Source organism: Buteo buteo, chromosome 13 (genome assembly GCF_964188355.1).
Source record: "Buteo buteo chromosome 13, bButBut1.hap1.1, whole genome shotgun sequence".
Taxonomy (NCBI): Eukaryota; Metazoa; Chordata; class Aves; order Accipitriformes; family Accipitridae; genus Buteo; species Buteo buteo.
In genome coordinates, this window is record NC_134183.1 from 30454512 (window position 1) to 30482084 (window position 27573).

The window sequence follows — 27573 nt, forward strand, 5'->3', positions numbered from 1 at the left end:
TGGCAGAACATGGATCTGACACAGGCCGAGGTTGTCTTTCAGGACTTGGAAGTCACTTGTGGACCCTTTGGACCTCCCTTCCACAGTTCAGGGGAGGCTGTTATGCTGACACCACATCATGAGATTTAGAAGTGGAATTGTGCAGATAACAGGACTTGCAGGGTGAACCCGAAGTAGCGGGAGAAAGTTAGCAGCTAGGAATTTGGAGGCTGCATTGGGATGAGAATGTATGGGAATAAGAATTTAGGAGCTTCAGATCCTGTGGGAACTAACGTAATCTTTTTGTAAAAGAAAGCTGAGGAGATACCCTGTGTAGCGGATACATCACATACCTTGTGTTTTGGTTTTATGAAAACTTTCGTATGCAACTTCTAGGATCAGTGAAGTTTCCTAGGCCAGGCGTAATGATACAGAAATTGCGGTAAGGTGGGAGTATAGCTAGAGAGGAGAGAGTTCTAGAAGTTAACGTGTGTGTGAAAAATAGCACAATTTAAAGCAGAGGATAGTAGCTAAAGCCAAGAGAACATTCCTGCGTTTCTTTTACTCTGGTTTAGTTATGAAGTTGTTGGATGAGAAGAGCATGCCAAAATATTTTCAGCACAAAATGGTACTGTTTCTCTGCCTCCTACATTATAATATGTAAAATCCTGTCATTGTTTATGTGGAATACGGTCAAGGTATCTTACATAAAGAAAATGAGAAATTGCTATCAATGCACCTTTCATATTAGTGCAAGCAATGAAGTTGCATTAAGTAAATAACTCTGTATACTCTTAAAAATAGAAAATATGCTATATTTTTCTAAATTTTTTTATTATAAATTTAAAATCTAGTGTTTGGGGTTTTTTAGTTCAAAAATAAGAAACGTGGAAGTACAAAGTGCCGATGATGTTGCCATACTGGAGGATTGCATGGATTTTTCTTTAGCAAAAACAATAAGCAAGATTGAAGAAAAACTAGAGAGAAGAGGCTTACCAGATTGTCTAGATGATGATATTATTCCAAGCATTGGAAATGAAATTGGAGCAGGTAGGTTTCCTCCCATCATTAAGTACTTTTATTCTTACTTCCTGACTGTTAGAAATGGGTTCTCCTGGGGAAAAAAGGAAGAGTTTCTGTAGGAATTACAGGAAAAGTTCTAAAGCCCTTAAGTTAAAGGAAAAGAAGGTTTTTCTTCTTTATGTAGTCTTAGAGGAAGATCAGGTCACATATGAATAGTCATGGGAAAAAGTGAATTTTTATCTTGATTTCCACCGTTGTAGGAAGATGTTTGGATGGTTACATGTATTGAATATGTGCATAACATTTGATTGATTTCACTGGGGGGATAGAAATACATGATGCTAAGCTTGTTATTTCCAAAAAGATGTGCTTCAGTCCTTTGCGCAGATCCTGCCTTTAGAGGACAAAGCCTTTCCTCAGATCAATGCTGTGGATCTTAGTAAGTGACTTAAATGAGGTAATGTTTCGACTACAGTACCTGAATGAGAGTCCTCCAGATACTTTCCCACTCCAAATGGTGTATTTATGTTTGTCCTAGAAATAGAGTAGGAAAGCTGATTGCACAATTTGCCAGTGAAGCTAAAGACATGATACACATCTGTCTTTTTGGCTCTGGTGTGATAAAAGTGAGTTTGTGTAGTTTCTTACAACGCTAATGCAAGCACGAAGTCAGAGATTCACTGCAGTAGTACAGAATGCACAAAACCTCTTCTTCTAATATAACAACTTGATGTCAACAACCATGCCAACACAGAAGTAGCTTGATTTCTAACCTCATGTAATTCTGTGCACATCTTCTGTTAATAAGTCTCCCAAAAACAGATCCTCAGATATCCTCTTTATAGTTCTTGTTCCTGAAGTAAAAAGCAATTGTTTTGAACTGCATTGGAAGCTTACACCAAATAAACTCAAGGTAACTCAAGAAGAGTTTTTACTGGTGTCTAGTAATCAGGTCTTGTGGACTAAGGGCATGTATTGTGAGTATTGAGACTTGTTTCTGTAACTTTAATGATGAAATGAAAGTACTCTGGATTGTTTTTTGCTTTTTAAATTTGATACTGACTATGTAGAACACTCTGAGTGCCTCCTTAATATGCTAAATAAGTTATTGCAGAGCATGCTAGCAGTGTCAAACTCACAGAACAGTTAACAGTTTTCAGAAGGAAGTAGATGTGGATACTAAATAAGCCCTGTTACAGAGTGGGCTGGCTGATCCCTTAGTGAGAATCTCCTAGTAACGGATTCTTTAAGCTTATGTGCCTGTGCTAGACTTTTTAGGCCAATGTGCTGATAAGGTTTTATAGCATTGTCCTTTCCCTGAGCTTCTCACAGTGCTCTTCCTGGCCTTAGGTTCCGTATCTTTATTTCACAATCACAAGTTATCACAGTGGAACCATTTTTCTGCCAACACAGTAGCTTAAACATTATTTTTATCAGGGGCTGTTTTTGCGGGTTATAACTCAACTCTGCAGTAACAAGCAATGACAGAAGCACACAAACATGTAGAAGGCTGAAGATGAAGCTCTATTTTTATCTAACATACCCCCACACATATGAACAAAATACCCGAATGTGTTTTTGTACTTCATGTTAATCTTCAGGTTATTGCAAGAACTCAAGACACCTCTTCTTTCTTGGATGGTATTAGAGTCTCCTAGATGTTCTTCTCTTGTTTACTATTCCCTCAACTGTTGGTTATTTTATAACCTAAGACCATCCTATTAAGTGATACCCTTCCTCCTTATCAGCTTCATCAGGTGATTAAAATTGACCAATTAGGAAGCTAATTGTTTAATTATCTTTACTTCTTGTAAGAATTCATACTAATTCTGGATCATAGCCACCTCCCAAGGCTGATCTGGTTCTAGTTGTGGTCTTGGATTTTCAGTAAGGTTTACTACTAAGTGCTCTTAATGACACACAGCTGTCTAAGACAGAAGAGAAGTTGTCTGTGGACTAATAGCTGAGTAAAAAAGGAAACAAAATGGTAAAAAGAAACAACAGTTTTTGCAGGTAGTGGTATAGCCGTAGGGTCATCTGTCATGGAGTTTACACTTACAGAAAAATAATCTGGAAAAAAGGAACAATAGCTGGTAAAGAAATTTGTATATGAAACAACAATTCTAGGATAGTTAAAACTGACTGAAGTGTTGTAGAAGAATCTCATAGTACTGAGTGAGGTGATAGAATGGAAGTTTATATTCAGCATTAAAGAGTGCAAAGTAATGCTGATAGAAGAAAGAACTCCAATTACACCTACTTCTGAGCTGGACTTTGTTTAGTTACTACTAATTAAGATGTCTCCAAAAGCATAAACTTAGTGCTTGTTCACAGTGGAAAAGGCAAATTGATTGTTAGAAATCCTTCAGAAGATAACAGAAAACAAAATACTGTACTGTTATCATTATGCTATTATGTAATTGATGCTACCCCATCTTGAGTATGACATACAGTTCTGCACACCCCATCTCAAAACCAGGATGTAGAACTAGGAAGGATACAGATAAAGAGTATATAGTAGCAATTAGAAGCATGGAACAACTTGAATTTGAATCTTCAATTTGAAAACAAAACAATTGAAGGCAATATGAAAGATTCTGTAATGAAAACAATAATGGTAAAGGGAAAGCTGTCCTTTTGTAATACAAACACTAGTAAATGCCACATTAAATTGGATTTAAAGCAAACTATACAAAGTGTTTTTCTTTCACATAATGCATAATTAAATTAGCCAACTCATTGCCACAGGATATTGTGAATGCCAAACTACAATATGTTTTACGAAGAAAATCAAACAACTTAATAGTATAGAAGTACATGAAAGAGTATTAAACTTGATGGCTTCAATATGGTCTCTATCTCAGGATGGCCACTAGTTAACAGAAGCTAGCAAGGATGTAACAGGAGGAAAAAAGTCTGTATCTTATTTTTTCATGGTGTTTTCCTAAATCCTACTTATTATTGGCCTGGAAGGTGGGTGAAATTAAAAGAATTCCTGTTAAAGCAAATGAACGCATGTACCCATCCATCCCTTCACGTTCAGCTCTAGATACTCCTCCTCCACTTTATTCTTTTCCCCTTGTACCTACTGTGAGTAATGGTTATTCCTATGTTGCTCAACTTGATCCTCATACTGTTGCCATGCTTTGTGCCTGTGGAAGTTCCGGGGGTTCCTTGTGAATGATCTGGGAAAAACGTGGGGAATAGGGAGTAAAAGAACATATTGTTCACAAACAGCTTCTTTTGTCATGACAGTAGTACATTTCTTAGGTGTCCAAGAGCAAGAAAGTACTTCACTTGAAAAAAACGTATGATTAAATTGATTTAGTTTTAAACTATCAATTGAATAATGTTAGCAGTGTACTTCAAAAAAGCATAGACTACTGTATGGGAGGGGCATTTACCTATTAGGAGAGTTTTGCAGTCTACATTTAACTCCTTGTTGTGAGCAGTTTAAAACTACTTGGCTGTAACTACACAAATTTCAGCTACAGATTGATTGCAATGTAGACATACCCTACAATGTAGTTTTCTTGACTTCAGTCTCAAGGAATGCTGTAATGTATAGCATAGTACAACAAAAGTTTCCAGTAAGTTTCCATTTTGAGGGTTACAAGTCTTTTACATTTTAAAGATGTCGAGTTTTATTTGCCTGTTTCTTTTTAATAATTATAAACAATGTAGTGTGTTTTAAAAAAAAGAAGATGAAAGTGAGTTCTTAAATCAGTCTTTCTTCTTTTCTGCATTGGATAATGAGTACTTGTGGATATTAAATGTAATTTTTTATGTTCACAGAAGCTCAAATCAGATTTCTTAAGGCAAAGTTACGTGTTATGCAGGAAGAGCTGAATAGTGTAGTGTGTGAATGCAGGAAAAAGGTAAGAGCTGAGTTTTCTTATCTGTGGAAGCGGAGTAGGTTCCCCTTTAACAAATAATCACAACAGAGTTCCCTCAACCCTTCCTTTCCATGTATTAAGAGCTAAGGTTCTATTTTTTTAAATTTCCTAAGATTTTAGAGTCAAGGATAGTAATTTCTGTTTAAATGTGATCTTGGGCTAAAAGCTTGTGAAATATACTTAATGAAAAAGCATTTGAGGCAGGAAAGAACAACTGGGAATGAAGATGTGCCCCAGCTGTAGGGACACTGTGCTGCTGCAGAGTGCAGTAGCCATCACTGCTGGGAAGGAGAGCGTTACCAGAGCCTGAGAAAAAGGAGGAGGATACAGTAGCAGTCAAATACAGATTTTGATATACAGAGAGAAGATGAGTGGTGCCCAGAGCTGGGTGATGGGAAAAGCAGGATGTTTAGGGTAGAATAAGAAATAAAAAAGCTTGAGAAATTTAGTCAGGTGCTTGGTGGAACAAAGTGTGGAAACAGCTGATCTCTGATCTGTGATTCACTATAAGTGGAATATTGTAATCAAAACAGAAATCAGGCTTTCTCCATTCTGAAGATTACACTTGATGTGGAGGACTGTATTTGGAATTACGTATTTGGGCAGATCAGACTGAAGTTAAGGCATTCTGAAGCCACACTGGTATTTTACTGTTGGAGTGTAGTACAAGTGAGTTCTATGATCTGCACTGTCTGGCAATATGTTTACAGTTCTCTTGAACTGTAAAACCTTAAATAGTTTGTGTCTGTCTGCCAGAGGGGTCACCTCTTTTTCATGCATTTGTAATCAAGCAAGGTTTTTGAACTAACTTTCCATTTTACACAATTAGATTATTCTTAGTTGTGGTCTCTTAATTTCAGAATGCTTTTTTCCACCTATTCCCCAGGCCTAAATATGATAATGACATTCAGAAAACCTGGCAAACCACCTATATGTTTTCTCTCAAGCTTTTAATTTAGAGTTAAGGAGCAGGATGATATTAAATAGTTTTTTTTTGAGATAGGTACCTGGAAAAAATCTTTAGAAGGAATTAGATTTTGATATTTTATATCTGTACTTTATACTTTTTTTCATTTTTATCAATGCAAATGCTTCTGCATTTCAATACTTCTATGCTGTGGTCAGAAGAAATTTGTTACATTAGATTTTAAAGACATTTTAATTTTCAAATCAAATATTATTTTGTCGATAGCTATTGAACTTCATCATTCCATGCCAGAACTCCACTACAGAATTTAGTTGCTGTAGCAGATGACAGGAGACAGTCTTGTACCTATTCTTGTCTTGCTCCCATAGCACTCTGTATGTAAATGTATCATTTTGGGTACTGGTTTCTCTGGTGTGAAAATAACTTTATTACATTCAGAAAGTCACAAAAATTTCATATTGGCAAAGCCTTGAGATAGATTCTGAGTTTTGTTCCAATTCACAGTCCTATTATTATAAGGAAGCAGTAAATCTGTTTTAAACATAAAGAAGTGGGAGTTTCTGAGGTGTGTGCAGTCACATGAAACTTAGGGTAAAGCACATATATTTTCCAGGTGAGAAGCATGTATTCCTAAGGGCTGAGAGGGCAGGAAAGAAAGCCTTGTTTTCATAGAAACACCATTTCTGTATGTGTCTTGATTTCTTTTTCTTAAAGAAATGAAGGACATAGTGTATCTCTGAAATAACCTACATTAGTATTCACTTATAATGTTTAAAAGGTTATAAAAGAAAAATGCCTTGAAATGATAATGCTTAATGTGGGATGTAATTGCCAGTAGGGCATGAATGTAATAGAGGATTCACTTGATGTTAAGAGAATCTTCAGTTTGAATACTTGATGTATCCTGGATCATTAGCTTGCTTTTAAGTCAAAACCAGATAATCTCCTAAAACATAATGGATTGATTTATCAGTAATTATATTCTCTTCTTTTTCTCAGAATTTTTCCTAATGTGTGCATTTAGCTATTCTCACAAAAATGTCACAAAATGTGTGCCACTGTTAGTCATATTATTCTACAACATTTTGATAGTTAGTTCTCAAAACCTTTGAACTATGAGAAATAAAATGTTTTACATAGTGTTACAAGACAGTTCCAAGTAAAAGACTGCAGAAAATGAAATGAGAAAAGTGTTACTGTTTTTTGAAGTATTGTCCTGGTTAAATTAGTGTTTTGTTTTCTTAGTTTGTCTTAGTTGTTTACTTTCTTAAAATTGTTGTGAAAACCATCATGAAGGATCTAAACATTTAAAAATAACATAATTTTTAAAAATCGTTATCTCCATATCTACAATATGTATATTTTTACTGCCTTTTATTTACAAAACATTACTATTGCATTATCCTACCGCTTCCTTGCAGTAATTTAGTTGGGTTTTTTTTTGCTAATTACTGTCAAACAGGATGATGAAAATCAGAATTTAAAAACTCGGCTTAAAAGTACTGAAGAAGAAAACACCAGACTGCAACGAACAATCAATATGCAACATTCTCAGACTGAAAAGTACAAAATGTTGTCACAAGAAGCAAACAAAAAAAGTGAAGGGCTACAACAAGAGGTCATTGCACTAGAAAAGGTATTGCAGAAATTAGTCTCGCTTATCTCATGAAAGGGAAGAAAACTCATCAAATCACCCTCTGTACCCTAGTTTGATAGATTCGTATCCAGTGATCCCATTAGCATTTCAATCTGTGATAATAGTTTTAGAAATTGTATTTTTAAATGATCTAATCACTTTTTTAAAGGAAGAAATAATGTATTTTGCTTTTCTTCTGCTTCTACAATCATATATTTCTGTATTTTAAAATTAAATTATTGTGTAAAAGACCCACAAGAGACAAAGCAACCTTTTCAGAAACTGCTGTCAAATTCACAGAGGAATCTTGAAAAATACAGGGAAATTTTATTTTTCTGGTTTTAATTATAATTGTTAAAAATTAATTCTGGTAATAAGAGTGTTATTGTAAACTGTAGAACTTGGTGAACATTATAAAAAAAACCACCTGCATCTTATAGTAGTATCTTCTGCAGGTAGAGGGAAGGATGTGTCTTTGTTGTTGAAAATGGACTGTTGGAAAACCAGCCGCTCCAATTTGGATGAATCAAAATTAACCTGGCTCCTGCTGTAGGCCACATATGCAAAATTGTGTATGTGCCTAGTTGTAGCAGATGGCCTGCATACACAGCTTTGTTTGTTTGGAACTTAGATTCTAAGAGCAGCATGTGTTTTTCTTTAATTACTCAGAGCTAGAGAGGTTGACTTCAAAATCATGTAATAAATATAGTATTGTGTAGTACATGTAATATAACCAGGAGAATGTTTCACTTAAAAATTTTGGGAAAACAGAACACAACTCAGCCTAACAAAGTCTTGTCATACTTCCATTAGATCATACTATGCATTTGTACAGGCATGCTTTCATCTTAAATTTCTGTAGTTCTGGCATTTTAAAACTAAAATATTCTAAGTTTGTGTGTTCTTTTTGTGCAGATACTTGGAGGTTTTAAGTTCCCTTAAATAAGTAGCCTGATTATTGATTCTGTCAGGAAAAATATTCAATAGTAGTATGCATACTACTAATTGGCTCACAGTAAATACAGCTAAGAGATTTACAAAGTCCATTCTCTTAATAGAATAGATAGATTATATCCAAACCATCCTGGACATGTTTGTTTAACCTGTACTTAAAGCCTTCTGTGATGGCAGTTTCCATAATTTCCTTAGTCTGTGCTGGTTTGTGCTGGATAAACAGAAAGTTTATCCCACTATTTAGGAGATGTCTGTTGTGATGAAGTTTATTCACTTCTGTCATACAGCTACCATATCCAAAATATGGTTGGTTTCCTCGTTTGTCTTTGCTCAGGATTTAACATCCTCAGTTGCTTCAATTATTTGTAATGGGCTGTGTATTCTAGAATTTCTCAGGGTTACTGATCAGACATGATCATGATAGATAGTGGTAGTTCTTTAAAGTACTAAGAAGGCAAAAAAGGCAAGTGTATGTAACGAATGGTTCTCTGCTAATTCAGAAGTTATTTTACATTTTTTTTCTGATAGAAAAAATTATCTAACTGCCAAAAACATGCATTTAAAAATAATTTTGCAGTAACTACTTAAATCTCTTATGGACTTAGCAATCTAAAAATTGTTTTATTTTTTAGGTATGAAGTATTATTCAACACTATATAATAAATGTAGATTAATTCTAGACATATGTTTAAAAACAATTTTCTGTGAACACAGGCCTGAATTTGTACTGCTGTGCCGCAAAACTCTCAAGGCTCATACTTTCAGTCAAGTGAAAGTTTTCTGTATAGTTGAAATAGCACAAATGTAACCTTGAATGATATTTGCACTTCTGTTGCTTTTGTTGTGATTTCTGTTGCAACATAAATGATAGAAGACTTAAGTTGCGATACGTGCTTTCCCAAGCTTCCTTAGATTATCAACAATATATGCAATTTCATTAATCCCCGAGCTACCTTTTTTGTATGTGCCTAGGCTAAGATTCTGATGTAGTTTTTACAATTTACCTGAAACATGGTAATTGAAACATGGTAATTTGTTATTTTTACATTTCCTTCTTTTGGTGTTTGGTCTCTCTGAACATTTCTGCTGGAACACCCACCACAGGCAACAGCTGAATTCTGATGCTCCCCGAAACTTCCATCCTCTTCTTTTCAGCATTCCTCTTTTTTTTTCCATCTAGTTGGTCCAATAAATGATATCACCTCTCCCGTCTTTTTTCACCACCTGTCTACAAGAACATTCCTTCCTCTGTGTTCTCTCTCACTTGTTAATTCAATCTAGTGATAATGTTAGATAAAGGTCAGGGAAACACTGAAGTAGTGCTCTTACTCCTTTTAAGGCTTTGTGCAGGGATTTTGTAATTTGCCTTGAAGAAGGGCTTGATGTTAAGCAAACATTATCTCTCAAATGTTTTTGGGGGTGGACAGGTGTTGCTGAGCTTTCTAAAGATAGAAGTGCTGTGTGTGCTTGCTACTGGGAGGAAAGAAAGCTTGCTAGGAGCGTTAGTCATGGACGAGCTCTCTGGTATCACACCCCCCTATTGATATTCAAATGCCTCAGCCATGCCGGAACAGTGGGGAAAATGCAGAGATTGAAATGCGATGCAGTTTTAGAACACAGTAGTTTTTTTCTCCTTCTTAGAGAAACATATGAGAAAATTAATCCAGCTTTTACTTAAAGTATTGAAGAATTGGCAGAAACCTTGCCTACTTACAAAATAAAATACTTATTTCAGGCATTTTTAAGATGAAAAACTTGGAGTCAAATATGTTTAACAATATACCTTCACTGGATGATTTGCAAGCAAGTCCTTGATAAGGTATTACATATGACAGTAAATGTCAAAGAGCCCTAAAAGTTTTATTAGAATTCTTTCATTAAATTATATGATTAGCTGATACGTAATTTGCATTGCATGGAGACTGTTTTTTTGGTCATTAAATGCTTGAAAGGCTATATTCTAAAGCTTTTCATATTAATGCAGAATAAAATACCTAGCACAGAAGATTTAGTTGACTCTATTCACAGCTCCATCATCTTGATACAGGACAAAGAGGTTTGCGTGCTGTGCTGCTTGTTTTCTTTGGAAACAGGGTTGTTTCCAGCAAAGGAATTTGCATTCCCTGATGATGCACCTTCACGTGTTCCAGGGAGGGGTGCTGCTGCCCTACTAGCCAGGCTTTTACCCATCTTTTTTTAATCAGTCAGATGGACAGGCTAGTGATAAAACTGTTGAAGCAACATCTGTTTTTGTGAACTCTTGGAGGAGACACATTCACCAACAGTTTTGGAGGATTAGTGAGATGCATCTTACTCTCCTGTTTTCTTCATCCATTTTGGCGAAGATTCAAAGCTTCCCAGAAATACCTATTCCAGCCATAACTTTACCAGAACGTCTTTGCTGCATAGACTTGTCAATTAGTATGTATTTCTTGAAGAAATTATATGGAAAACATAAGTAACCACCACAAGAGCTGGTGTGGAATTGAGAAACTACAACAATTACTCAGAAATAAGGCAGTCTGAGGGCAAAAGGTTAACGACAAGCCCCCTGTCTACCCTTATTTGGTTAAAAGAATCTTTCTGTGCCCATTACTAAAAATTTTTTTTAAAAGTCTATTTCTTTTTCACAAATGACAAGATGTGCTCTTTCTGCCAGAATTGTTTATTTCTTCTACTTTGTCTTTTATCTATATTCCCTGATCTTTAATCTCATTATTCTGTTCCTCAACTTGGTCTCTTTTTCTCATTTCCCCACTTACAGGACTATGAAATACTATCATCAGAGAAAAGAGGGAACTGTTTTGATTGTTGCCATAAACACTTGATGAACTACTTTCTGCTAGATGAAATAGTTACTACCCTCAGCCATCTTCAGTAGGCTGGTTTAACTTTTTTGTTGGTAATTGCATGTAGTAATCTGTGGGGAAGAGAGGTAAAAGGAACAGGTGGGGAGAAGCAGCCAGGAATACTAGCTGCCATTCCAAAACCTGCCACAGAGTGGACATACCAACATTTTTTTCTCTTTTTCTGACTGAGCATACAAGGTTTTCCAGTCAATTCTGTAGTCTTACATGATTAGCTCCACAATTATTCTAACAGAAGTTTAAAACAGATGCATTCTCTAGATTTCAAAGGAGAAGGGGATGTTTTAACAGTGGAATTAATGGTCTTTGAGACAAATTCTATCTGCAGGCCAAAGTCCACAGACTCTTAAGTTTTCAAGGGTGAGCCTTGCTGTCAATGTGTTGTCTGTATGGGATTCATTAAAATACCGTTATTCATAATGTTTGTTTTTATCCTTTGCTGCTTAAATAGGAATTGGAGAATCTAAAGCGTGTACAAAAGCAGGCTGCAGTCAGTCAGAGTGCAACAGAGGTTCGCTTAAACAGGGCCCTGGAAGAAGCAGAAAGGTATAAAGTGGAGCTGAATAAACTGAAGCAAAGTAACAAGGTACAGTGGCTTAGGAAACCAAGTTCCAGTCTGTAATCACACAGTAATGCTAGAATGAGACAAAAGGCTTGGGCAGCTTTGTAAGCATTGTGTCTCTTACAGACAGTCCCAAAATTAACTTAGAGCAAGTCACCAAAGGGCTTGGTAAGTTTTCTTGGACAATGCTACTGCAACCTATGCAGGAAGAACAAATTTACAGAATAAAGTTATAGCCTTTCCGATTATCCCCATTTATGTGAAAATTAGATGTCTTTAGAAAAAAGGGAGAAGTACACATACACACCTAATATATACACAGGCAAACCAAAATTCTTTTCTAAGTTTTGACATGGGAATATTTTGATTAATCCCATTTCTTTTAAGAAATGTCACGTGTGGCTACCGTTTTCATTTTGTTATGTAATGCCAAGTTTCATTGGTTAAAGCACCACTTTAATATAAATATAAATAATACATTTCTCCTTTTCTTCCCATGGTAGGATGTAGCTAACCAAGAACTCAAAACAATTGAAGAATTAAAAACAGAAAACAAGAAGCTGCAGAAACAAAAAGGAGAGCTAATGACAGGTTTTAAAAAGCAGTTAAAGTTAATTGATATTTTAAAGAGACAAAAGGTAAGGACCAGAGTACTGTTATATTTGAGTTAACCTCTATCTAAATGTATCTGTTGTCAGGTAAGGTAACCATGTAAACAAGAGCCCCAAGACAGGGAAGTTGCAATGCAAGGGACCAGCCTCACTTTTATTAGTGCATATTGCTAACATTCTGCTTTATAGCAAAGGCTGGTCTTCTTTTGAATTGACCCCATTCCTAACTTGGAACATACCCTGTCACAGTGAAAGATTACTACCGACAAGCTTTAGGACCAAGAGTATCCATGTGTTCAAATACTGTTCAGGTAATAACAGCAACTTCCTTTGGTGCTGTGTCAGTAAAATCCATTTTAGCGTGCTTTTTTTAGATCCCCCCCCCCCAGCACATTACTTGTTTTATCAGCAGTTCTAACAGCCTGCTCTCCCAGGAGTGAGCCATTACATTTTAGACCTACATTTTCCCTGGGTTCTCAAAGTGTGTCCTTCTCTATCAACATTGTTTCTTTTTATTGATATTCTGAGATGTTCTGTACATGTACAATTCTGCCCAGGTGCAGATCTCATGTGTCAGACGAAAAAAGAATGGGAAAAAAGAAAAGAGAGAGTACTTACCCTAGGTGTGAATTTACTAGACTGAAAGAGGGGAGTTGTATCTCCATCCTTTTGTAATTCCTGGAAGATCATGCATACTTTGAATCACAGACAATGTAGTAACGCCTACATGGCTGCATGGGTGTTCCCATCCACACTACACTTGCTGCTAGCCTTATTTTAAAAGATTTGATTCTACATTCATTTCGTATCTCCCTCCATTCCTCTCCCTCAGGACATAAAAGGGAGGCCAGGGACTACTGCATTTCAGGTTCTTCAGCAGCTGAAACTGAATGGAGGGTTGGGAGTAGACTACTTGCTGACAATTCATGGTGAACAATTAGTGATGCAACTTTCATAGAAAGGTGTTGTAATGAAAAGTGGATTAACACTTCAGATAGACAGAATATAGCTAAAAATGTATTTAACTATCATATTTGATAAAGCTATACTGATGTCGCAAAAAGGAGGGGTGTTTTGCTTGGAAAGAAAAACCTCGAATGCTGCAGAGTGGGTAAATACCTTATATTTCTCAAAATGTATTTTCAGCATAGACCTGTCAACTGAGCTTTGATGGTACAAATTGAAAGAACCTGTGAGTTTACATGAAAGGCAAAGTGAGAGGAGTGTATACTAAGAGAGGTTGCCCAAATCAAACAATTGTCCACGTATTGATACATTTAGGTCTTACTAGTTCCATCACACCTTTCGCTTACCAAATACTTGGTTGGGATTGTGTGCTATCATTTGTATCAGTTTTCCTTCTGAGGCCACATGAGACACATGCAGAGCTATGGGCTTCATAATTATCTAGACAGGATCTTAACATCATAGAGTAGCTCACCTCCAATTGCTTACTCTGCTGAATCTAATGTGATTCATTTCGGGATGGAGTTAATGCGCTGCTTTTTTGCACTCTCAAACCAAAGTTGCAAGAGCTAAAGCAAGCAATGTATGGTGACTTGTTGAGCAGAAGCACCTTAGGAGGGCCAGCCTTTGAGATAAGAAAATAGAATGTTTTATTTACCCTTTGAGCGCTGCAGGGATCACCAGACATTTTGTAAACACTCTTGAAAATGTTGAACACCCCCCCCCACCCCCCCGCCCGAGGAAGAATAGTTCTGTATGAAGTGGCAACTTCATGTAACAAAACAGACGTACTTATCCTAAGAATGGGGAACTGCAATATGGAATTACGCCCTTGAATCTGGAATACCTCTCCAACACAGGACAAAGGTGGATAGGTAACTGGAATGAGAGGAACTGGGGCTGGTCATGCATTTCCAGTGGAAAAGAATTTTTCTGGCAGCAATAGGATGCAGAGGAGATCTTAGGGATTCAACTAACAGAAATAGTGCTAGCTTAGCCTTTGTCTGGCCCTTCTAGCTCAAGTTTATTTTGAGAATGAAAAAAATACAGCACTCACTCAAAATCTACTCTATACATGAGATAGCTCATTGTCCTCTGGAACATGAATTCACTGAAATTGGTGTCAAAGGGTAGTATTTCTGTTTGACTGTGAACCAAAGGCATAGTCATAGCCTCAGATAAAGTTCACAAAACTTCACTAAATATATTAAAAAAAAATATGAATACTGTATCAGAACTGCAGATAGTAGAGGAAGCCACTTTTACCCTTTCTTACAAAAAACATTATTTACTCATAGAAGCTGGATGCTGTTAGCTGTCCTTTTAGAACAGACTACGATTGGAAGAGCCCAAAAGAGAATGGCACCAACTCTGCCTTTTACTGCCTCTGGCAGAAGGCATAGGGGAAGGGCAGTTAAAGCTCACGTGGACTCAGCAGACATAGTTGCCTAAAGAACTTCAAGTCTGTTTCACACAAGCCTTTCATTGAATGAATGAGGAAAACCTGATTTGGGCTATTTGTGTAGTATTTGTGTGACAGATTCAGATGCCCATAGCAGGGACAGCTATCCTGAAGGTGAGGACATGCTGCCACATGAAGAATGATAGAGAGGAAAAAAGTCCCCAAAAGGTACTAAATATCAAGTAGTAGGATGAGTTGCAGCTGGCAGCAAGTAGTTGCTGGTGTTCAGTGGGTCTTTTCAGACCATTCTCTGCTTGTCTTGAGAGAATTTAATAGAAAATTTTGAAAAGGATTAAGGGAAGTTAGTCTGAGCTTTACAGACCTGGAAGGTGTTACGCTGCCTGTGGGTACTGCAATACACTTTGTTGTCATTTTGAACTGTCAATATGTCTAGATATAAAAAAACCCCCACAATAGACTCCTTGTAGACATGAATTGTTTCCTGGTCTTCAAAACAGCCATTTAATTAAAATTTGCAGTAAAAACTATTTAGCTGGGACACTTTTCTTTCCACTTTGAATAATGATAGGTAAAGAGATGATACTCTAGTGTGGTGAGGAGGACATGTGGCACAGCTGTGACGTCAGCTGGAACCCAGGGAGCTTTCAGGGCTTTCCAGCTGCTGTGCCTTTTTGAGTGGTAGTTCTGCACAAATACACTGACCGCTTATTTTCTCATCAAACATTGATGATCTTGATGACATATTTCCAAGCAGTTGCATTATTTGAACAGAAATTAGCCTTATTGCAAGTTTCAAAGTTCTGTTTGTTCCTTTCAGTGTGCCATTTAAAGTAATATTCTATATCCTGTGTAGTGGAAATACAAACTCAGACTACTGTATGATTTTTAAACATATACATATGTAAGTCTGTGTGTATGTGCCATAATGGACCACAGATGTATGGTGCGATACATGGCAACACAACTACCACTGGTCAGGTCCAAGCATTTCTCATTACCACATAGTACAGTTACTGTTTATGTTGATTGTTAATTTTTAATGGTGTTATATTATTTTGTTAAAATCCTCATTTAACATTAAATCATGCATATTACAAGTGCTAGCATGCTGAATCTTAATCATGTATTTGATTTATAATAGCTTTAAAGTTAAGCTGTATATTGATCAGCTTGAAAGAATGTATACCAGGTTTTTTATATGTGTTCTTTAGAGGTCACAAGAGTTGTCAGATTTTCAGTAATTTCCAGCCTCATTAAAACTAAGATATTTTTAATGCAATATAAGGAACTAAGAAAAGCTATTGGTCCTGTTTTACTGGAGCTGAAGTTGCAATGTTTTAGCATAAAATTTACCACATTATCCCTACACTATTTATTTTTGCAGAAAAATATGAATAGCAGCTTCAGCTTAAACATGTGAACATCCATCAAAGCCATAGTACAAAAAACTAGAATGATAGATTTGAAACTCCTTTCAGCTATTCCAGTTATACAGGATTTTGTATTGGTCATTCACACTATTTTACCTTCTGCTCCTAATTTTTCTTTTTTTCTTTTAAAGATGCACATTGAAGCTGCTAAGATGCTTTCTTTTACTGAAGAGGAATTCATGAAAGCTCTTGAGTGGGGAAATTATTGATTCCATCAAAAAACAACTTCTGTTTGAAGTACAAGTCAGACAGTACCTTATTTTGGCTCTGTATATGAATGCTTGTTAATAGTTAGTAACTGTACATCCCAGTGAATTGATTTTGTTGATTTTGCTTATGTTTAAATTGTTTAACTTCTATAAGCCTGATCACTTGTGTTGTAATATCATATGAAATACAAATTTCTGCTGAAGTTTCAGGCCAAACTGTCCATTCTGTAATGAGCAGAGAAGCAGAGACCATGCAAGGAATATTCCAACAAGTGAACTTTGCTATCAGTTTGCTCTGTTTCAGCATTTAAAACTATACCTTATCTAAGGTAATATTCAGTCCAAAGAAGTCAGGGTTTAGTCTCAGAAAATTCCTTGTTGCAGCAGAAATAAAATAACCAGTGATCCAGTTGAGAAGAAAATGTCATGTCCTTTTTAAAACACGTGGTTGGAAAATTGGCCTTGTCTGTTCTCTGTAACAGATCTCCCCTCAAAGCTAGTTGGTCCAGCATCTAATTTAAGCACCACCAGCTCTTTTATAGAAATGATCATAACTTGTTTTAGCTATTACATCTTACACCCTGGCTGGCAAAAACATACATGAGACTTGCCCCTCACTATCCAGACAGACTCCATAATCTGATACAGTTGTATTCTGTAAAATTACTACTTTAGTCAAGGTGAAAATATTAAAACTTTCCCTGGCCATCAGTTGCTGCTTTGGGATGGCTCCATATTCACATGTGCTCTACAAGCATTACATCCTTAAAGATTTCATTATGTCATCATTATAATCAAGAACTAGATAAAAGTTTGAGTGTAGATGAGCTGAGCATATCATGTGTACATTAATGAACAGGAGCAATAAAAGCCTGTGCTGCTTGACTGAACCTCTGTCAAACCTCAGCTATTTCAATGGATTCCTCTCTCAGAGTAATTGGATAGGAACATGGCACATAAATAGTAAGTTTATGCACTGAAAGAAAGGTATAAATGGTGATTCTTAACTCAAAATGGAAAAATGTCCCTGCTTAGATCCTACCAGCAAAGTAACATGAACTAACAGCAAAACAAGTAACTCAGCCCTACTCCTTTGAGATGAGACAAACTACATTTAGATAAGTATTTTAATAATGTAATGCCAGTGCAGGTACATCTTTAAATTACAACCAGAAATAGTGCATTAAGAGAATCTTATAGTCCACACTGAAATACACATGTGAATTTACGCTAGCTTAGATTTCTGCAGAGTTGCTAGAGAAATTTTTAACATTGCTACGTCACTAACTGAGAATAATTGAGAAGTCTGTAACAGTTTATTGAGGAAAAATGCAAGTACAACATAAACTTAAATAAAACTAACTGCTTAGCAGTTTAGAACTCCAGTCTTAAAATGGAGACTTTTTATGATATGAAAAAGGAGTTCCTCACTGCTCACAGCAAATGGAAATTTTCATTAGAAATCAGATGACACCTAGTGGCAAACCAGGAGATGAGATGGGGGAAATTTCAGCTCTTTTCTGAAAATGCATTACCTCTTCTCTTCTGATAAGCCAATCTAAATTCCTCTCCAAGCATGTTAACATCATCTTCGTCTTTGAGTATTCCCTACAATAAGGGGAAAGAAGCACACATCAGAAGGCAGAACAAAGTAGAGAGATTAATACGGATCTCTCAAATTTTCTATGGAAGTGAATGTAATAGCTTGTATCCACAGTATCGGTTTTACCTTTAAAACAAACAGCCCTGAAAACCATAACAAAACTTCAATAGATGAGTTTCAAATTGGTGTACTTGGTGCTAACCTAGAACCGCCTCTTTTCTTCACGCAAATGATGATGAGAACCCCGTAAAGATTCCAACATGAGCACTGTACAAAAGACAATATCCATCTGCATTCTCTTTCTAATAAAAGTGATTGTAGTCAGCACAGCACAGATGCAGGTTTAGTAAAATTGAGCAACTGCATTGAAAAGAGGCACTGGCTGGGGTGGGGCTTTATCTCCACCTCCAGTTGTGTTGAAATTAGCCCATACAGAGAAATTATTTTGGAAACCAACTGATACTGAGCAACTTAATCAGAAACTATGTTTTGTGTAAGGGAAGCAGGGGAACCCAGAAATCTAAATCTCTTAACTAATTCTAAATTAATTTTAGAGCTAAAAATGTGTATGACCCACAGAACATAGTTGCAGCATTTAGAAAAAAAATAATTACAAATTGCATTTATATTGGAGACTTTAGAATTAGGTAGCCCTTTTCTATTTAACCATTTTGAGTGAAGTAACATGATGTATGACCACATGATTCAGACACAGTGTTGAAGCAGGGAAAAGGAACAAAGTAGAACATCAATACCATGGAACAGGTATGATGAGCTGTGGACACTCTGAAATAGCCAAGACTTCCAACAACAGTAAATTCAAACCAGAAAACTGTCAAAATATTACCAATTTGAGTTATCCTTTAACTGAATCTATATTAGAAAGTAACTCCAAATTTTACAAATTCATGCACCAAATCAGCATATTAATATTTGAATAAAAATTATACTCTACTATATTTACAATGTTTTCCAGTATTACAGAAAAGAATTTCTTCAAACAGTTGGATAATTCCCACCCTACTGTAAATGCATTTTTACATCCCTAAAGCAGCTCTCTGTTCATTTGTGTACCATCAGGTTGCCTTTCCAATTATGAAGTGTAATACAAAATAAATCATAATTTCTTTGTATTACAGTAATTCCTTCCACCTTTTTAACTTTAAAAAACACAAGGATGAACAGAGCGAGCTTTGAAATGCTTCTGTAAGCACTGCAGTTTATTGCACTGCCACAGTGAGGAGGCCTTGTTTCCATGGTAACAGAAGACTCAGAAGACAGCCAATACAGTAAGAAATTGCTCCCAAAACTCCAACTGAGAAATCTGGTGGAAATGGGCTTCAAGATATGGGGGACCCCTTTCTAGCTAAAAAAGCCCTGCTTTACAATGTAGATGCCAGATTCCAAAAACTGGATCTGCAAAGTGTTGCAAGAGCTTTCAGCAAGTTCTGTGTGTACAAGGCACCAATATTGCAGCAGAGCCCAAAGGCCCTCATACAGAAAGAATTTTTCTGTAAATTGCTTCCCCAGTCAGAAAGAAAAAAGGAAAAGGTGAGCACAGGAGAGCTGGCACAATAAGGACACTCACTGACTCCAGAAATTTACAGAGTTCTGCAACTTCACTTAAACTATCCAAGAGAAAACTGATTTACAGGACAAACATTTAAAGCATTTAAAATACAGTTCACTTACTCGAGGAAGATAACCCAGTAATTTGGACGCATGCTCTTTCAAGAGTTTCTGTCTCTCTTCTTCAACAATTGCACAGATGTTTTCTTGCCTTCTCTCATCTAACTGTCTTTCTTCAAGTTCACGCTGCTACAATAAACAAGTTTTTGTAACTGTTCATTTTCAGCTCTGTGAACACTTGTTTCCACCAATATCCACCATAATATAAAGAGAAACACAAGTTTAAACAACATATATTTGGTAACTAGAAAAAAAAAACTCGGACAAAACAGGAGACTGAATGGCAAGACATGGGGCTAGTCTGTTATGTAAGTGTTTGGTCTCATACTCAAAGCTCTTTTAAAGGTATTTAAGTTCTGGTTCCTTCTTGGTTCTCAGACAAGTTATAATGTTCCTGCCCTACTGTTCTAATCCAGGCAAAGGAGAAATAGGCATGTATTCTCATGTTGATGACTAGGAACTGCAATTTACATTACACATGTGATTTATACCCTATAAAAGTATAAAACTGCAGTATAGGAGTTCATGACTTGTTTTCAGTTTATGCCTTTTCTTCCTCAGATGGTAACTCAAGAGACTTAATCTAAAATCAAGGCTGGGACTTCCCCTTCTCACACATCACTATCAGTGTTACTGATCAAGGACGCTGAACTGGACAACAGTTGTGCTGCCAATCCCTTGTTCCTGAAGAGATATTTGCAGATCCTGTCAGGTAAACAGGGGTCTGCGATGTTGCTGACTAACCTCTTGAGCCACCAAAAAAGTTAGCTCTAAAAAGACTTTTTTCTTGTCAGCAGACCAAAACAAAGGCCCACTTCCTCCCTGCACATTTCTCTGCAATTCCCCTGGTCACCTTTCCCTAGTAACAATTGTCTTGTCACTTACGGCAGCAGAAGTATTCTCATATTGAAACACTTTGGCTCAAACCAAAGGCAAATGTGAAATTCCTTACTTTATCTGCAATAAACTGTTTGTGACGGTCTTCAATAAGTTTTTCCACAGCCCTTCTGTGTTCAAGCTGTTTCATTCTTTGTTTCTGAGCATTCATCTGTTCAATGCGATCATCCTCTGCAAACTTGGCCAACATCTGTTGTCTGAAGGCTTCTTCCTCTTCTTGCATAGCTTGTTGCACTACCTTCTTTAAAGCAAATTGCTCTTCATATGTTTGCCTTAAGTCTTGGCGTTGCTTTATTCTTTTTTCAATTTCTGCCTATAAAGGAAATTTAATAAAATGCTGTATTACTGAACATACTTTGGAAAATTTTGATCATCAGCAGCCAATCTTGATTTATCTTGGAATAAATTTACTGTAGCTGTTACCTTCTAGCATAAATAACTGGAGCAAACACTCCATATCTGACAGTGCTCTCCAGTACTAACTGGTTTGGCAAATATCTCAAGATTCTCAAAATTTAAGTCCAAAACAAAAGATTATTTTTTTCCACTAGTATGAAGTGAATCAACAAGACAGTCATCCTAAACAACTCTCTAAAAATAAGAGTTATCTGTCTCAGCCTGTGTTACGTTTTGTTTGTCGCCCATTAGCAAGATAAGACAGAGTGTGGGCAGGCCTACAGGAGAAAGCAAATGGGACATGCAAAAAGCAAGCAGTTAATTCCTACTTAGCTTAAACCTGAACTTAAAAGTTACTGGTGTTCTCCTTCACGAGACAAATAAACGTATAAAGGGGACCATAAGAGTATTCAAAACATTCAGATGTCTTCCTGGTTGAAATTAAAACATAAATACATTAGGAATGGCAAAGGAAACTCAAAGGACAGAATTTTCCCTCCAAAAACTAAGCTAATATACAAACTACTTGTTTGACTAAGAACACTTAGGAAATAGTGTTGGAAATCCACACTTTGTGCCAGAACAGAATTGAAAACAATTCAAATTCATTTAATACACGTAAAACCATGTCAGAATTAAGCTTTTTGCTTTGAGACAGCTCGCTGACCAAAACGGGCTCAAGGAATCCCTCAAAGACATCCCAAAGTCACAAATAATGCTGCAGACTTAGCAAATCCAAAGCATGGAAAAAATCCAATCCAACACATACTGGTCCATGAACAACCCTGCCAGCATTGTTAGAGGAAAAGTTGTGGAAATGGGAGTTACGTGGCCTCTGAAGAGCATCCTCAGGTGCAGAAGGAATTGCACTTGGGATATACTCTCACTAAATGTTCTTTAAGCATCACAACTCCAGTGACAATGTCCAAAGACTGAAGGAGCACTGCTCCATCACAAAGACATCAGAAGAAGTGAAGGGACAGAGAAAGACTATGTAAAATACTGTACCCTGCATTCACTTCATTACTCATTTTTCTAGATCAGCAATTCAAAATGGTTTCATTTTCTCTTTAGTTTTTCATATCTGGTCTGTTTAAATTAATTAGTCTACCCATAGCTACAAGTGCTCCATAAATTATATGTTTTCCTGCATATACACTACTATTTTTATTTTATAAAAGTTTCATCCAGACCAGCTCAGCTAACCTAAATGTTCTGCAGGAATTATGGCAAACTTGCAATATTCCTCTCCACTTGCGTTTTCCTTTAACAGTTTATGCACAGGTACACATAATGTACATACGACATATAAAAAAACCCGATATCTGACAAGTACGAAAATATCCATATATGTATCTGCAGCAGAAGTCCAGGGAACATAAAATGTTCCCCCCCAGCCCCCAATGCACAGGTACTAGTTTATCTACCTGCCAGCACTTACCATCTCCTTCTTCCTTTCTGTTTCTGCTTGTTCTTCCAGATACAGCTCTTGGCGGCTTTGTTCCAGTTCTTCACGCTTCTGTTGTTCTCTTTCCAGATTCTGGGCAATCTATTACAAGAAGGGAAGATTTCTAAATAAAAGATAAGAATGTACAATAGTTTTTTTCTACAATTTCAATTTTCGATACCATGCTTTGAAGTCTTTGTTTTTTCTCCTCAGTGTCTCGAACTTTAGCCATCCGATCTTCTTCTCTTTGTCGCTGAATGTTGGCAAACTCCATAATTTTCTTATGTTCTTCTTCCATCTCTTCCTGTTTCCTTCTCCTCGAGATAGCTTGTTCTTTTTTAAATTCTTCAATATATGTCTGAGTTGCTCTTATTTTATCTAACTTCAGTTGTTTTTCCCTATAGAAGATGGAAAAAAATGATTAAATAATTATGTAACATACTGCAGAGTAACATTAAACAGACCATATGCTCATCATTAACAGTATATTCCAGAGATGAAGATTGACATGACTTTCCTTACCCATTCAGCTGGGAACTAGGTACCTAAATGAAAAATACTTTATTATTGAACTCCCCCAAAAAGGGAGTCTCATGTCTAACACCTTTCTTCAGGACAGGCTATAGACATAGCTATTCACTACTACTCCATTTTATACATACTCCATCAAAACAGAAAGAAGAAGAGAAGGAAGCCCAGTGGCACCAGAATCTTCTAAACTTTTAATTTATTTATACTAAACTCTTCCCCCACTACCACCCTGCCCTCAGAAAACTCCTATCCTATCCCTAAGACAGGCATACAACACATCTTATGAAGAGGCAGGGACATGAGGCAAGGCAGAAATCTGTGATACACAGTCATTTCCAGCATGATGGGCCCAATGGAAGCACTCCTTGAAATAAACTGGATTTCATATTTGGGGAACCAGGACACGAAATTGACTGGAATAACAAGAACATTCTGATGTTTAAACAGCAAAATCCACGCAAGTCAGTCTCTTGTTACTAAAATGTGACCAAGGAAAACTAAAATGGGCCTTAGCCTATGAAATAAATGTATACAAATTAGTTTTCTGCACAGAATTATGAGAGTTGTTTTGTTTTAAATTAATAAATAATAAAAATTCAAAGTAACTAACATTTCATCTTCCTCATAGATCTTTCTTACAATTTCATCAATCATGAGTTTCTCTTTTAGTAATTCTTCATAAGCATCCTGCTTTCTCCTCTCTTGTTCTTCAAGCTGTTTCTCCAGTTCTTGCTGGTACATTACTTTCTCCTTGTTTCGCCTCAGTTCTGCAGAACTTTCTTCTTTTATTACCCTTTCGTACTCTTCCTTCATCTTTTGGGCTATTTCACCCTCACATTTCTATAGGGGAAAAAAAGCAATACAATATTCCTTTTTACTCTGCTAAAACAACTTGTAATGAAAAAATACACAGTATAATTTACTGCATTACAAAAAAGGAATGTTTTCCACCTCAATCTATAACTACAGTGCCTTAACATGCTTAATACCTTAATTCAGTAAGTAGAACCCTTGGAAGAGAACCCTCAATAGCTAAACAACCTGAGGAGAACTAACAATACTTAAAGGAAGCTATATATTGAATGAAGACAAAGTAGAGCATTTGGCATGAGTGAAATGAGCTCACGTTGGCCTAATGACTGGAATGTGATTTAACTATGTAGAACATCTTCAATAAATGTGTTGTCTTTACAGCAGTTTGCATAAACTGAATTTCGTATAAAACATTAACATAATCGGAATCACCTGCCTGATCACCAATATTATTCTATACGTAAATAGAAGTTGACAGTTCTTTCTGAAGTTATTCAGATATATTTTTAATATTAGTAACATTTTCAACACTCTGCTTCTGAGGTAAGGACTCACTCCCATAAGCAGTTACTGTACAAAGCGTATCATAGTTTTAACTTGGAAAAGTACAACAAAAGCAGTAAAATAAAAACTATATCCATTCATACAGCTTAATTTACTACTATTTTGATTGCAATGGCAAAGTAAACCTTTTTCTTATAGCTGGTTATTACCAGCTAATTAGTCCTTCATAACACAAAACATATTTTCAATAAACACTGAATACTTAAACCTAACACTATTTTAGATAAAAAGGTCATCTTCAAAGGAAAAAACTTCAGCACAGTCCATACAAGGAGTTACAGCACTCAGGTGCAGGGATGCACTGTGAAGCTAATTACCATTTTCTCATACTGTATAGCTTCTTTTTCAGCAATCTGTGCAGCTCGCTCTTTATTCATATAAGCAGATTTTAGCTTTTTTTCTAACTCTCGAAGTTCAAGACTGGGGGGGGGAAGAAAAAAAAAAAAAGAAATTTATCCTAAAGAGGAAATTTCAATCACTATTTAAGCACAATTGAAAAATATGTATTTTTCAGGGAAAAACTCAATTTTAGATTAAAAATAATGCTCTAATAAAAAAGCAGAAAACAAAACCTGTTTTAAATTAAATCTTCATTTGTACATATACTATCAATAGTTTTGCATACTTTACATCTAAGTATATAAATACATGTGTACTTATATAAACACGTGTGCTTATAGATATGTGTAAGTGTACATATATATATAAGCATATATTCAAAACGAAAATTTTGTGGATCAGAGTTTTTCTCTTATTGACAAAGTTTGCTTAAAATTAACTTTTTACCATACCGTTACAGGTTTGTGTGGTGCGGTTGGTTTTTTTGGTAGCAGGGGAGGGGCCGCAGGGGCAGCTCCTGTGAGAAGCTGCTAGAAGCTTCCCCAGCTCCAAGTCAGACCCGCTGCTGGCCCAGGCCGAGCCCATCAGTGACGGTGGTAGCACCTCTGGGAAAAGAGATTTCAGGAGGGGAACCGGTAGTGAGCAGGGGGACTGGGATGCAAGAGGAACCCCTCTGCAGATACCTAGGTCAGTGAAGGAGGAGGGGGAGGAGGGGATGCCCCTGAGGAGGTTGGTGCCCCTGCAGCCCGTGGTGAGAGGGCAGGCTGTCCCCCCCAGACCATGGAGGGGAGCGGGGCAGCAGAGGCCCCCCAAGATGGCCGTGACTCCATGGGAAAGCCCCGCTGGAGCGGTGTGTGGCTGAAGATCGGCCCACGGAAAGGACCCACGCCAGGGAAGTTTGTGAGGAACTGCAGCCCACAGAAAGGAGTCACATTGGAGAAGTTCATGAAGGACTGTCTCCCGTGGGAGGGACCCCACAGCGGAGCAGGGGACGAGTGAGGAGTCCTCCCCCTGAGGAGGAAGGAGCGGCAGAGACAACGTGGGGAGCTGACCCCAACCCCCATTCCCTGTCCTCCTGTGCCGCTGGCGGGGAGGAGGTGGAGAGAACCGGGAGTGGAGTTGAGCCAGGAAGGAAGGAGGGGTGGGGGGAAGGTGTTCTAAGGTTTGGTTTTACTTCCCAATATCCTTGGTTTTGATCTGACTTGTAGTAAATTAAATTGATTTTGTTTTCTTCCCCAAGCTGAGCCTGTCTTTTGCCTGTGACCAAAAGCGGGGAGTGATCCCTCCCAGTCCTTAACTCGACCCACGAGCCTGCCTTTATATTTTCTCCTCATCCCACCATGGCCAGACGAGAAAGGGGAGGGGGGGAGCAAGCGAGTGGGTGCATGGTGCCTTTTTACCAGCTGGGCTTAAACCACGACACATACCTGGGTCTTAAAATAACTTTTCCTTCCAGGTCAGATTCCTTTCCGCTTCTGCTACAATTTTCACAAAGTCTGTCTTGTCTCCACATAACTTGGATCACCTCACACTGTTCAGACGTCACAACTCCTCCCTTCCCCCCCGTTTGTCTGGCATCCACCTCCAACACACTTTTCTGATAGTGTTCACTGATACCTGGAGCAACCCCTCTGATCACAGCCTTCTCCTAAGCACTTCTCAAAATATACCTTTTCCTGCATTCTTTCCAGTTACAATCTTCTCTGCTGTACAAGCCTATTCTAAAAAATAAATTGTGTACCCGATTTTAGCATACTAAAACTTCCTCTCCGTCAACTGAAAACTTCTCATGCTACAATCTTACTGCACCGACGGTTCAGTCCAAAACGTGATCAAGAAAAAATGAGCAGGAGCTACACAGCTGACTGACTACTTCCATACATAGGCTGGTCAGAGTTGGGACTGATTTACAGTAACAGTTAGTTCAGTGACATAGTGAGAGTTTTGAAGCGTTACCTGTTCTCTCTTACTTGTTGCCTCATCTTTTCATCTTTAAGTTTCTCGTGCTTCAGCCTCGCCAGCTCAGCCGCCAACCTTTCTTCTTGCTCCAGCTGCAGCGCTCTCTGTTTTCTGCTCTCTTCTGCCTAATCAGAACAAACAATTTCCGTAACAACTCTCCTCCGCGCACCTGCAGGCGCCTTTGGAGGCAAGACAAATTGCGAGGCTGTGTAGTCAGTACGTAATTTCTGAAGGTGAAAAGCTTTCTAAGGGAGAGCCGGGTGGAGCTCTCCCAACGGCGGGACCGCCTCTCGGCCCTCACCCGGATGGACACCCACACCACACCCACACCACCCACCCACCCACAGAGGCCGGCGGGGCTCCGGGCCGGCCCCTCTTACCCGCAGCGCGGCCTCCTCCAGCCGCCGCTCGCCCTCCAGCGCGGCCCGCAGCCTGGCAGCTCGCCGCCGCCCGCCACGCTCCTCCGCCTCCGCCGCGGCCGCCGCCAGCCCCGCGTCCCGCTGCAGGGACGCCTGCGGACGACAAAAAGGAGGCGGTGCCGCGGGGCCGCCGCGACCCGCCCGCCCGGCCGCCATCTCGCCCGCCCGGCCGCGGAGCGCCGCGCCGCGCCGTCATGGCAACCAGCGGGGCAGCCGGGCGGAAGGGCGGGGAGCTGCTTTAACTTCCGGAGGAAACCCGCCGCGCTGATTGGCAGAGAGGGCACCCCGCCCCCCTCCCGGCCCTACCACGTGACGGGGAGCCGCCTCAGGCGGGGCGGGCGGGGGTTCGAGGCCTCCTCGTAGGGCGCCCAGCGCTGCCCCCAAAACGTGGGGTTTTCGGTCTCCCGACATTTCCCTGCGTTCGCGTACGTG

The 27573-nt window shown here is 38.1% G+C and overlaps 2 protein-coding genes and 1 long non-coding RNA gene across 8 annotated transcripts in view; 1 reads left to right on the forward strand and 2 right to left on the reverse strand.

Moving 5' to 3' along the window:
* LOC142039112 (uncharacterized) overlaps nt 1-4790 on the reverse strand; it is a 38413-nt gene extending 33623 nt beyond the window's left edge. For both annotated transcript variants that reach the window (XR_012652814.1, XR_012652813.1), the window contains exons 1-3: nt 4092-4790; nt 976-1093; nt 333-438 (exon numbers count right to left, since the gene is read on the reverse strand). This is a non-coding gene — a long non-coding RNA (uncharacterized LOC142039112). The remainder of the gene's footprint in view (nt 1-332; nt 439-975; nt 1094-4091) is intronic.
* TEX9 (testis expressed 9) overlaps nt 1-19933 on the forward strand; it is a 28902-nt gene extending 8969 nt beyond the window's left edge. For all 5 annotated transcript variants that reach the window (XM_075045340.1, XM_075045341.1, XM_075045342.1 and 2 more), the window contains 6 exons: nt 851-1029; nt 4798-4880; nt 7289-7462; nt 11735-11869; nt 12349-12483; nt 16407-19933. In XM_075045340.1, coding sequence (XP_074901441.1) covers nt 851-1029; nt 4798-4880; nt 7289-7462; nt 11735-11869; nt 12349-12483; nt 16407-16484 — 784 coding nt within the window. In that variant the 3' untranslated portion in view covers nt 16485-19933. The remainder of the gene's footprint in view (nt 1-850; nt 1030-4797; nt 4881-7288; nt 7463-11734; nt 11870-12348; nt 12484-16406) is intronic.
* On the reverse strand, nt 17779-27352 carry MNS1 (meiosis specific nuclear structural 1). Its single transcript, XM_075045346.1, has 9 exons — nt 27103-27352; nt 26720-26847; nt 24742-24844; nt 23658-23887; nt 22698-22914; nt 22511-22618; nt 20729-20986; nt 19780-19905; nt 17779-18092 (listed from the first exon to the last, which is right to left on the reverse strand). The coding sequence occupies exons 1-9, from the start codon at nt 27295-27297 to the stop codon at nt 17994-17996; spliced, it is 1464 nt and encodes a 487-aa protein (XP_074901447.1). The 5' UTR covers nt 27298-27352; the 3' UTR covers nt 17779-17993.
* Between the last annotated feature and the right edge of the window lie 221 nt (nt 27353-27573).

Coding starts and splice junctions, on each gene's coding strand:
- MNS1 (XM_075045346.1), bottom strand. CDS start 27,297: ATGGCGGCCGGGCGGGCGGGTCGCGGCGGCCCCGCGGCACCGCCTCCT. Junction 24,845..26,719: donor CAACAAGTAAGAGAGAACAG/GTAACGCTTCAA, acceptor TCCCCCCCCCAG/TCTTGAACTTCGAGAGTTAG. Junction 20,987..22,510: donor CAGAAAGGAAGAAGGAGATG/GTAAGTGCTGGC, acceptor TTTCCTTTATAG/GCAGAAATTGAAAAAAGAAT.